A 12,347-nucleotide genomic window follows, 5' to 3' on the forward strand; every position below is an offset into this window, starting at 1 on the left:
GCTGTGATAGGCTCGGTTGCCCTCTTCACTGGGCGTTCCCGGTGGGGGGTTAGGGGGGGGCTTGCCTTCACTCTTCCTCTTTTCCTTGGAGTCTATAGGTTGCTCTTCTTCCTAGGTGCTCCTCTTCGTTGCTTGGGCCCTGGGGCTCCTGGTGGAGATTCTTGATACCTTGAATGAGTGTGGGGCACTTTGGCTTCCTTAGCCTTGCCCTCGTTTCTCCTGCTGCTTGACGGCGGGCTGCCTCTCTTCTTGTCTTCCCGCATCCCTTCTGGGATTGAGGGTCTTCTGGATGCAGATATTCCCCTTTCCTGGGGGGACAGGGTTCTTTTCCCTGTCCATTGGGACAGGGTTCTTTTCCCTGTCCGTTGGCCTCGTCCCCTGTGGGACTTTCTATTATGTCCAGGCTGGTGGGGTCCTCTCGGAGACCCTCCTCCCCCTTGGGTATGGCTAGGGTATCTATTATCCGTTATGGAATCTGCAGCTAGTAGTCTGTATCAGATGTACAAGTTACTTACCTTCGGTAACAATGCATCTGGTAGAGACAATTCTAGCCGTAGATTCCTTCACGACCCGCCCTTCCGCCCCGTTCTGCGAGGGCCTTTGGCTTGGTCTTCTACTCTCAACTCCCTTTGGGTGGCTATGTCTCCTGTGATTCTTTCGCTCTTTTTTGACAGAATGTTGTCCTGTTGTTTGTTCCGATTCCTCCCTTTTGGTCATTGGATGATAGGCTAAAGGTGCTTCTGTGTCCTTATGCTCTGGTTGCTCCAGGTTGGGGCTACCTTCAACACCCCCCCCCCCCTCCTTCCCTCTTCCTCCTTTCAGTGCTAGGGATTTTGGCCCCTATACTTCACTGCTGTCCTCTGGGTTGGAGTCATTTGGCCGGACCTCTGCCCTTGTTCTTATGAGAAATGTCACATTATGTGCTGGGGCTGTTCTGGGGTTTGTCGTTCCTTGTTTGTCCTGGACTGGTTCCCCTTTATTGTTCTTGATTGGGATTGTTGTCCTGCTATGTGTTATCATGATCTCACGGTTTCCATAAAAAAAAAGTGCGCATATTCGCCGGGGAATGGTACGCCTGACCTGATCAGTTCCGGAATATTCATAGGCAATGACTGACGCAGTGCAACAAATGGAGCAGCACTAAATGAAAATTGTATACTGGATAAACTGCAGATTATTTAAAGTGTGCACAGAGAACCTACATTATCTGCACCTAGGAAAGAAACCCCGAGATAGACAGGAAGTCGCCAGGTTAAGAAAAAAGTATAATACAACTGTTTTGAGGCGTAAGAATGAAATTAAAAAGCAAGCATGGGACCAACTGTACGAGAAGTCCACTTTGAGAGACAGTGCCAAATTTTGGTCAATAGTTAATACCCCCTTATTTAATGGCAAAGAAAATGCGCCATTAGAGGTAAATATCCCTGAACAGGATTGGTTAGACCACTTTGAAAAAATTTATGGCAGTAACCTTGAATTAGACCCTTTTGATCCAGTGCTGGTTGAGTCCCGGGAGACCCCGCTTAGATTCTCTATCAAGGAGGTACAGAAGGCCATTGAGGACACAGCCAGCCATAAGGCCCCAGGTCCAGATGGGGTATCGGCTGACATGTTTAAATCAAATCCTAGCGTGTGGTCAGTAGTCCTCACTAATGTTTTAATATAGCCTGTACAGACAAAGCCAGACTTCCAACATCTTGGTCACAGTCTATTATAATCCCCATATTTAAGAAGGGCCAAAGGGGGGATCCAAGATGTTATAGGCTTATATCATTGCTAGATTCATCATTCAAAGTTCTAGGTAAGGTTATCCTAGCAAAGATTTCATCTTGGGCCACAAATAATGATGTCCTGTGTAACGCTCAGTACTGTTTTAGATCAGGGAGAGGCACCGAGGATCAATGCCTAAACTTACATCTCATACTGAGCAAATATACAGTTGCGTCCAAGGGGTCAATTTACTTGGCATTTATGGACTTGTCCACAGCTTTTGACCTAGTTAATAGGTCAAAGCTGTGGACAATGCTCCTGGAGCTGGGTCTGGATCGGGCATTGGTAAACTTTCTGGCGGAACTCCATAGAGACCTGAGAGCGTCTATACGTATGACGCAGGAGGGGAAATGCACTGCAACCTTTAAATCTGGCAGAGGGGTGCGCCAAGGGTGCATCTTGGCCCCATTGCTTTTTTCTCTATATATTAATTCACTGGGAAACACTTTTGCAGCGGCATCGGTTGATGTGCTGCGTATGGGTGGTTCTTTGATGCCCGTTCTATTATACGCTGACGACACGGTGCTGCTGTCAAGAGCCCCGATAGGTTTACAACATCTGCTCAATTCCTTCGGGGCCTTCATGCAAGATCTGGATCTAGTGATAAATATAGAGAAATCGCATGTAATGTCTGTGGGGAAATGTAAGAATAGTATAAAAACCCTCTCCTGTAATGGCTCAGCAATCTCGAGAGTTAAAGTTTTTACCTACCTAGGAGTGGTGTTCGATGATAAAGGTTCCTGGGTACCACAAATCACCAACAAGGTAGCGGCCGTGAGAAGATCGTCGGCTGCTATTTTTGGTTTTGCAAAGCGATTGGGTGGGAAACCAGGTGAGGCTATATTGACCATCTATAGAGCCAAAACCTTAGCCATTGCAAGGTATGGGGCCTCGATATGGGGCTATAAAGATTCTGCCCAGATACAGAGAGAGGAAAATAGATTCTTGCGATCCCTTATGGGTCTTCCCCATTCGACACCAGCATTTGCAGTACACATGGAATTGGGGCTGGGGTACATTGGAGATACCCTGTCTATGGCCCCACTTTTGGCATAGATCAGAACCTGGCTAAATCCCAATCTGTCCCTAAACCATGAAATCATTAGGGACTGTATGGGGAGGGACAAAGTGGCAGAGATACTGTGGTTGGCTTTTATTAAATCTACAGCAGCTTATCTGGGTCGACCTGAATTTTACACTAATCCTGAAAGCCTGACAAGAGAAGATATTAAATGGGTTAAAACACACTTTATAAAAAAGCGAGAAGCGGAAAGGGAAGCGTGTGAAATTATGAAGCCAACTGTAAGGTCACATTATATGTTTATCACGTCAATGTCTATTCAATCAATTTGACGACTGTCACGAAACCATTCCATCGGTGGCTTCTTACAAAATTCCGTTTTAATCAGGTGCATTTTCTGTTGGGTACCTACGACAAGTGGTGCAAACCTCATGAGAATGTACCATGCAAATGTGACGATTTCTCTGACCAGGATTTACTGCATTTTGTTATTTTTTTGCCCCTTTTTTAAGACTGGCAGGGAAAAATTCATTAAACCAATACTAAAGAACAAAGGGTTTAAGCAGATAAAACCTGCCTTGCTGCATCTGCAACTCATGGAATCTCCACTAGTCATGTTCGGGGTAGCCAACTTTTTGACTGCCTCTATTCGTTCTAGACAGAATAGACTTCGGACGATTTCAGCTTTACATTGTGTAGATGTTGAGCAGTGCTAGCTGTCTTAAATGATTAGTGTATTAAAAGAACTGGTGAGATCATCATTTTATGGGATTTTGTAAAGTTTGTAAAAAATGTCCTCAAATTAGCAATTTGTCCCTACCGACTGCCACTGAATACTGTGTATATACTAAATTTTTATCTTTTTAACTTTTAAATTGTTTTTTAATTAATTACTCTTCTTGATATTCAAATGTATTTGTATAGCATACTTTTATGATTTTAAAATAATCGAATAAAGTGATTTTGACTCTGACTCTGCACCTAGGACTTTGCCTTGCTAGTGAGAACCTTGTTTGGGAGGTGTGCATTTGCGATAGACATATTTTATGTCTGCATACAAGGTTATATTTTGAGTGCAGCCTTTTATTCAAGAGTATCATTGCATCAGCTGCTACATCAAAGTAAAGCCTGAGCAGAAGTAGCTCTGTCTACATCTAATCAATCAAACCTTTTATTTTTCTGAGAGTTCTGAAGACCTAAACTGACCAGATGCATCTACCAAAGGTACACCAGGCTTAGTGTTGAACTAAAAGTTAATGCCTAGTGCAAAGGAGCTCTAAAGATCTTTCAGGTTCTAAGGTGCAAGGACTTGCCGGTTTCTCTGCTTATAATTCTTAATATACCATATATTTGCTACAATTAGTTGAAGTTGTTGCATATAATCTATTGTGTTACACTGATTCAGAGTCCCTGAGTCCCTCGACCCCCTGGAGCAAGACCTGGCTATCGTAAGAGTGCCAAGTGCCTAACGGGAGCGTCTTGGCTACCCTGTTTGTAATGCACCAATATTGTGGTACTTGAACTCTACTGGTAAACATCATTACCCACACAGTGTAATACCCTGGAAACTATGGCTTTTCCAGAACCCAAAGAAAAGGCCTCACAGAGTTGCAAATGGTCCTCTTTGTGTTCACAGTGAAATAGTGGAGTTTCTGGGTGACAAGTGTGATGGACAGCCATGGTTTCTCACCTGTTGCGAGTTGTGCCTTAGATAGTAGATCTGGAATTTTGAAAGTTTCAGGTAGAGGAAGATTACATTGTCCGGGCATGAGTTGATGATGATTAAGACAATGTTATGCAGTGCAAAACGGTGTGAGTCATCTAGAGGGAGCAGCGGCACGCACTGAATTCTTCCCTTTCTTTAGGACAACTTCCATGTTTAAGGCCATGCTAAGATACTGACTTTGCATGAGTTGGCTTTTTTTTGTTGGAGTAGTGGGACGTATATTAACACTATGGCTGTAACCAGAGTTTACTGGCATTGGGACTGGTTTCATATCAACAACTGTACAAAGAAATTAGATTTCAGAGTCAGCGGTTTAGTGTCGCAGCAGTTAAATTTAGCTAATAGCATTGTTTGTCCATAAAGGACATAGTGCATAACGTCTTCTATCATTCTTTAGCCAGTCAGTGGTGTCACAGGCAAGCTGGTGAAAAAACATTCTTGCTTAGCTGAGGTTGTACATCATGTGTAGTTCAACCAGGGGACTTGCTAACCATAATCTGTTGCATTGGCATCATTGTTTTTTATCCTGTCCTTGTTCAACATACTTCAACTTGTCCATGTAAACAATTAGTTTTTCTCAGTGCTAAATTTTAGGTACCTGCTCATTCTGTAAGCTGCACCAACAGCCAAAAGTGTCAGCAATGTAGACTGAACCTGATAATTTGTCTGTCAGCAGTGGCACAGACAAGCTGGAGAAATGTGTTCTTTATTTAGCTGCGGCTGTACACGTTTTGTAGTTCAACCAGGGGACTTGCTAAGCATAGTCTGTTGCATTGCCATCTTTGGTTTCTATCCTGTCCTTGTTCAACATAGGTCAGCTTTTCCATGTAAGCCATTAATTTTCCTAAGTGGTAAATGTTAAGTACCCATACATCCAGTAAACTGCACGCACGCAATTATAGTGTCAGCAATGTAGACTAAGCCAGTGGTTCCAGATTAACCATACCAGTATCAACGACCTTGATCGAGTCTCAGGAACATAGCCATTTCTTTGCATTTTACTATCAGCTCCCTGCACCACTGATTCATTTAAAGCGCTGTTACAGTGCAATCTGTGCTAAAACTGGTACAGAAATGCAGGAAGAAGCATTGGAACTTTGAGAAGAACAGGAGACACCAAATAAAAGAGTCCTTGATTCTTTAAATCTCTCAGTTACACAGATTTTTTTCTTATCCTTCTAGAAATGAGAATATGGGGCCCCTTTTATAGGTTTCTGTGTCCTTGTCACACAATATGTACAGCATTGTAGTTGGTTTATAGAATTGCTTATCTGAGCACTAGAGTTGACAGAAGACATCAGCCAAGGCTCCTTGACGGTGATATCTACTTTGTAGCTTGTAGTAAGTAGGTAGAGTAGGTATGATAGAAGGCATTGCATTCAGCTGGATTTTCTAGAACACTCACAAAACTGAAGTTCCTTGTAACCCTGTCGCAACTACGTTTCATGACAGTTTTCCTGAGATGATTTCTCTTTTAACTCTCTCTCTCTCTCTTTCTGTTTGTGTTGTCTGCAGAAAACTATTGTTCACCGGAAACGGCGGGTCCGGAAAAGGAAGCATCACAACAGCAGTGTGGTGACAGAAACCATCTCAGAGACAACAGAGGTTCTAGAGGAGCCATTTGAAGATTCAGACTCAGAGAGGCCCATGCCACGCCTGGAGCCCACATATGAGTTTGAAGAGGATGATGGTGAGATCTTCACCAGAGGGTACTTTAGATGTGTGCCAACACAGAGCCAGCTACGGTGCCGGCCTCCCTCCAAGAGGAAGTCTAAGGACCTAGAGTCTGATGTAGATGGTATGTACCAGTATAACCCACAATTTCAAATTGACTGCCTATGATCACTCCCAGTCTACTTTTGATGACTTAGGCATAGCTTGTGATCTACTTGTAATTAATTAGATTGTGTCAATGGCTCAAGCACCACATGTCCACCACATGTGACTTCCTGAATATAAACTGAGGTAGACATCTATGCACCCTCTACTGCCCACAGGTCATGATGCCACCTAAAGAAGCCTATACCAACAAAACTGTATCCATCCGTATACTACTACTACTGCTGTGTCTTCCGGCCACCTAAAATGGGCTGCAATAAAAAAGCTATGCCTTTCCGTTGAATTTGCTGTAAGTCTAGCCTCAGGCCATTTAGAAGGGCTATGCAAGACTGCAATCACAGCTGACTCAGACCTCCTTCCCCATTACCCATGATGACAATCGTTAACCAGACTCTGCTTTGACGTTTGTTCTGGAACTCCTCCCCTTAAATCATGAACATCCCTCTCAGCAACTGGTTTAATTAATCTTGGTTAGATCTGCTGCCTTCAGTGTATCGGCCACATAGCAGGGATGGCACCAGTTCGTGGTTACCCCTTAGACGTCAAACCGTCTGATAGGGGTTGCACTAGATTGTCTCCTTTACAATACACTGTTTTACATAATTTTTTATAGCCATCTGATAAGAGCTGCATTGACTTTAGACCTGCATCTTGCAGCATTAATAATCATAATTTGCTTTGGTTTGTGACTTGGTACAGGTGATCAGATACGTGTTTTTAGATTTGACCGTCATACTCATGCAGCAGAGCTATGCAAAGACCAGCAGGCATGTGAAATCAGCCTTCACCCTGTTTTCGGTTATGAAGATGATTTACTGAGACAGGAGGAGAAAAGTTGCTTTTAAAAACATTCCTCCTTTTCGTAGTTTGTTGATGCACCAGCACACGGTTGTCAAATTCCGATATGGTCCCTATAAATGGTTAATTATCACAAAACAATTATTTCTGGACAAGACTTATACCTGCAGATTCATTACTTCAGAATATTCCTTGGGTGTCAGACTGCATTCGTAAAATCTTGAGCAGTACCTCTGTGTGCCATTAGATTACTTTTTGTCGTTGCCAGACGTGACGTGCACCTTGTCTATGTAAGTGCCAACCCAGGGCGCTGATGTCAGTTTTTTTCTTTCCATGCCGATAGTCGTGGATCCAGAGAGCTAAATCTGTCATTTTTTGGCCAACTTTTTCTTAGCTTTTGTGGAGCCATTTTTTCAAATGATTTTTTCCAGTTTGCTAGCAATATGTCTTCTCCAAAACCTACAGGTTTTAAACTCTGTGGCAAATTTTACAGGCAGATGTCTGTTACTGATTCTCGCTTAGTTTGTCTTTGGTGCCTGGGGTACGCCAGAGCTCCAAACCCTGTCAGGAATGTCATTTGATGTACCCGAAGGCAATTCAGGAGAGGTCACTAAAGATTCTTGTGGCATGACAACGCAAGCCTCTGCACAGGTTCCACTCTCAGGGATTGGGTCGGTCCTGCCGATCTTGTAATTATTCCTGCAAACGATTGTCTTCAAAGACGTAAGCCCAAGAAGAAGTTGAATCACTTCTCGAGTTCACTGCGCCCTTCCAAATCCCAGGAAGGCGTGCAAGGCTGCCACCACCCATCTAGGCCCCACTCCAGCCCTCTAACTGTGGAGCCAGCACAGACACGTTCTCTACGCCTCCCTGGGTAGCCAGAGCTTCAGGAGTGTTATGCAGCCATGGCCCTCATCTTTGGCCAGCAGCTCCATCTGGTGTGTATTCTGGCCCTACTGAGCTGATGGGTGTTCCATATAGGTTACCAGTGGCAAACCCTTCACTGATGCCAGTTGAGCACTCTGGATCAGCACCCAAATCCGGACCGACTCCATTCCCATACCCGGCTCCGAGAGAGTGACACAGTTGGGCCCGGCACAACCCTTTGAGGTAGATTTACTGCCCTGTATCCTATTCGGGGAGGATCCCGACTATGGGGGCCTCTTACACTTAAATGTCTTAATGGATGGATGTTCTACAACCGGAGCCCTCCAATACTGATCCTTTACTCCTTTTCAATGAAGTCTTCACGAACCACCTCCTGGTACTTGGGCGCAAAGCCATGTTCAGGGGTCCCAGTTAATCGTCGGATTGCACGCCACCCTCGTCCTGCCCCTGGGGACCCCACATTCCTTATGTAACACCCTAGCTTCGAAAGCCTAGTGGTCCTGGCCTCAACAGCAAAAGTAAATCCATGCGCCTTCCCTTCTACCACTTCGGATAGGGAATCCAAACAGCTTGAAATGTTTGGCAAGAATATTTTTTTTCCTCCAAGTTTGACATTGCACTCCATAAACACAGCTTTCCCTGTTAAGCCACTACTGTCATGTTCTGTGGGATTCAGTTGCACAAGTGCTGCCAATGGTTCTAAAGGAAGCTAGGGCATCCCTCACGAAAGTCATGCTGGATGTCCGGAATGCCACAAAGTTTACCATCTGGTGTAGTTTAGGTACCACAGACTCCATCTGTAGAGTGATAGGCTCCACAATTGTGGTAAGGCACGACCCTTGGCTACGGTTAACAATCATTTCGGAGGGATGCCAGGCGATCCTTATGGACATGCCCTTCGATAGCTCTCACTAATTCGGCTGGAGTGCTCTAAACACGGCAGGGTCAAAATTCACTCCCTGGGATTATTGGTGATCCTCATCAACTGCATTCCTTTTGCCCCGTCCTTGGCTATGGAAAAGGATGTCAAAGCCGCCATTACCATCACTGCCCACAGGGCCAGCCAGCTTCCAAGGCTTTTCGTGGCCACAGCAGAGGTTCACACAGACCTCGCGATCAGCAAGGAAACCGTGCAACCCCATCCCACGACTACCTGTGTTGCAGCCCCATACTTCCCTCATTAATGATGATTCTTAATAAGTCACTAGAGTCCGGCCTGGTCTCACAACCTTGGAAACATGCCGTAATCAGACCAATTCTGAAAAAAATACATCTGGATCCTGACATACTTGGCAATCTGCCACCTATCTCGCTACATCCTCTCCTCGGTAAACTCCTAGAGAAACATGTCAATCGTACACTAGTCAATTACCTGGAGGAGAACAATGTACTCCATCCTACGCAAATGGGATTCCAGGCCCAACACAGCATTGAAGCAGCTCTCCTGGCAGTTACTGAGGAACTCAAAGCCCTACTAGATAATGGGGGGTCTACCACCATTATTCCGCTCGATCTCAGTGTGGCTTTTGATACAGTCAATCACGCCATACTAAAAGACAGATTGAGGGAAATAAGTATCCAGGACAAAGCGATGGGCTAGCTTATTTCTTTTCTGGAAGATCGGTCCTTCCAAGTGATGGAAAAGGACTGTTTCTCTGACCACCTGCCAATTAAATATGTAGTTCCACTGGACTTTCTCTCAGCCCCACGCTATTTAATATATACGTAAGACAGCTTGCCGCTATCATGCAGCGGTTTGGCATTTTGGGTGGATCATATGCTGACGACACCCAGTTGATTGTCTCTCTGTCTTTTGGCCCCAACCAGGGGAACCAACATCTGGTACCCTGCCTGAACAAATTGTCTCACTGGATGTCGAACTGTTGCCTAAAACTGAACGGAGAGAAGACAAAAATAATAATATTAGGTAACCTGGCCATACCAAGGCCACTAAATAATTGGCCATCCTGCATGGGAAACCCACCTGATCCTAAAGTTGTTATAAAACATTTAGGTATTTGGTTGGATAGCACCCTTGCAATGAATCAACAGGCAAACAAGCTGTCTGGTATCTGCTTCAGGCTCTTAAGAATGCTCAGGAAGATACTGGAGCTTTACCCAGAGCAGCTATGGAAAACCATCCTGCAGTCCCTTATAGTCTCACGCCTGGACTAGGGTAACTCTCTTTACCTAGGTTCACCAAAGTATGTGATAAAGAGACTTCAGACTGTGCAGAACGCGGCGGCAAGGCTTCTGCTCAAACTCCTTAGTCAAGTATTGGTAAGAGAATCCCTTAAAAAGCTCCATAGGCAGCCAATTGAAGTCCCATTCAAATCCCTATGCGTTACTCACAGGGCAGTAAATAAAAAAGGTCTGGAAAAACTCAGAAATTTAATATCTGCTCACGCCCCCACTGGACTACTAAGGTTCTCCCATCTACACCTCCTCTGCACTACCAGAATCAAAAGATCAAGATGGGGAGGAAGATCCTTTGCACACTTGATTCCTAAACTGTAAAGGAGCTCCCTCATGACCTAAGAGCGTTGCCAAATGAACTGGCTCTCAGGAACAAAACATAAGACCTGGCTGTTTCCCCTAAACAACTAAGGGGCTCCGTTCTTACCACAGCACTCATCATCAGTGCTGGGAAGCCCTAGGGGAGCCATGCTCTATACAAATCTAGACATCAAGCCACCAAAACCTCTTTATTGCACGCTCTCCATTCCACCAACACCTCGTAGGGGGTAAGATTATCGACTTTTAACAAGAATGGCAGAAAGTTACCTCAGATGCTTGGGTGTTGCAAATTGTCAGGTGGGTTACACCCTTCTGTTCCTCAAGATCTTACCGCCCATTTCGCCTTCCTTACGTCAGCTGTTGAAGGGCTATCTGTCATTGTACGTCAGAAAGGGCATGCCCTTTTAGCCAGAGTGCCCATTGAGAGTGTGCCAGCCCCGGACGTGGGACATAGTTGCTACTTCCTGTTAAAGAAAGAGGACATAGGCCTCCTCCCTAACCAAGATCTTAGCCCTCTCAATGTCTTCCTGAGGAAGGACAGGTTCAAACTGCTGGATAGTGCTGTAGCTGCAAGATGCTTATTTTTACATTCCCATCTTACAGGCTCACAGGTGTTACCCGCGATTCAATGTGGGCTCATAGCATTTCCAATTTGCCTTGCTCCCTTTCGGGCTCACCAGCACAAAATGTTTGTTCCCAAAAGTGATGTTGGTGCACGTCTGCAGTGGTCAGGGGTCTGAAGTCTCGGTGGGTACAGCACATGGGAAAATTCTCCCACTGTGTCCAGATTTCGGTGTGGACTGCAAAAGATCAGCAGTGGTAGTTATCCAGTATTGGGGTATCTTTCATAGATTCACATGCCTGAATCTTTCCCCGTCGCCGGGGCGGGAGTCCCACGGTATATAAAAAATAAGTGCCAAAAGCAAATTACAGTAGTAGGCCCTATGAAAAAGGCCTGAGGCCTAGATTGTAGTAGCCTATCTACCTCATTATGCTAAAAAGACCAAAGTCCTTGTTCCAACCAATCAGCTCACAGCACCCTCTAGAACCCTCTCTGCAGAGCCAGTTCTCCTCAGATTTTCACCGCACGTCGTGTGGAAGGGAGTCTCCCTGAGTCTCTACTCAGTTTTTTCTCGACTGCAGGATGTCTGACAAGAAGGCCTTGTTTAGATCTTGCAGAACATGTGAAAAGAAAAGGGTCCATGTTGATGACCAACATAAGGACTGTATTTATTGCCTTTATCCAAAACATTAGGCAAAAAATTGTAAGATCTGCCACACCTTCCCTTCCAAGACCTTAAGGGATAGGGATGCCAGAGTCCTTTTATGGCTCAAATCCTCTTCTTCTGATGATAAAGACAGAGCTTCGACTTCCAGTAAAAGGGCAAGATCGCAAGAGGATTATCCAATTGAGGGGAGAAAACATGTTAAAACCTCCCACTCCACTTTAGGCTATTCACAGAGATCTCCAACTTCTCTCACTGATGCCCCACCTCTCAAGGAATCTAAAAATAAATGTGAGTAAAAGCTGGTCTGTCTCCTCAGCTTTTTCTGTCACTGCCATTACATCTTCTGCTCTTTCGTCGATGGCGACAATTTCTACCACAGCTATCACCTCTCCTATCCTGTCTACTAGGATTTCTATTGTGGCCAAAAGAGCCATCGTCGACGACCACCTCGTCGTCGACGAAGCACTCGTCGACGAAGATACCATCGAAGCCCCCGTCGACGAAGACATCTGTGGTGCCGTCGACGACCATCTCGTCAACGAAGAAGCAAAGTCCGTCG

At 45.0% G+C, this 12,347-nt stretch overlaps 1 protein-coding gene across 2 annotated transcripts in view; it reads left to right on the forward strand.

Annotated features, from left to right (window-relative positions):
- Positions 1-12,347, forward strand: part of KAT6A (lysine acetyltransferase 6A) — a 1,442,101-nt gene that overhangs the window by 1,377,834 nt on the left and 51,920 nt on the right. For both annotated transcript variants that reach the window (XM_086943585.1, XM_086943586.1), the window contains exon 16: positions 6,033-6,315. In XM_086943585.1, coding sequence (XP_086799711.1) covers positions 6,033-6,315 — 283 coding nt within the window. The remainder of the gene's footprint in view (positions 1-6,032; positions 6,316-12,347) is intronic.

The sequence above is a fragment of the Lissotriton vulgaris genome, chromosome 11 (assembly GCF_964263255.1).
Source record: "Lissotriton vulgaris chromosome 11, aLisVul1.2, whole genome shotgun sequence".
Classification (NCBI taxonomy): domain Eukaryota; kingdom Metazoa; phylum Chordata; class Amphibia; order Caudata; family Salamandridae; genus Lissotriton; species Lissotriton vulgaris.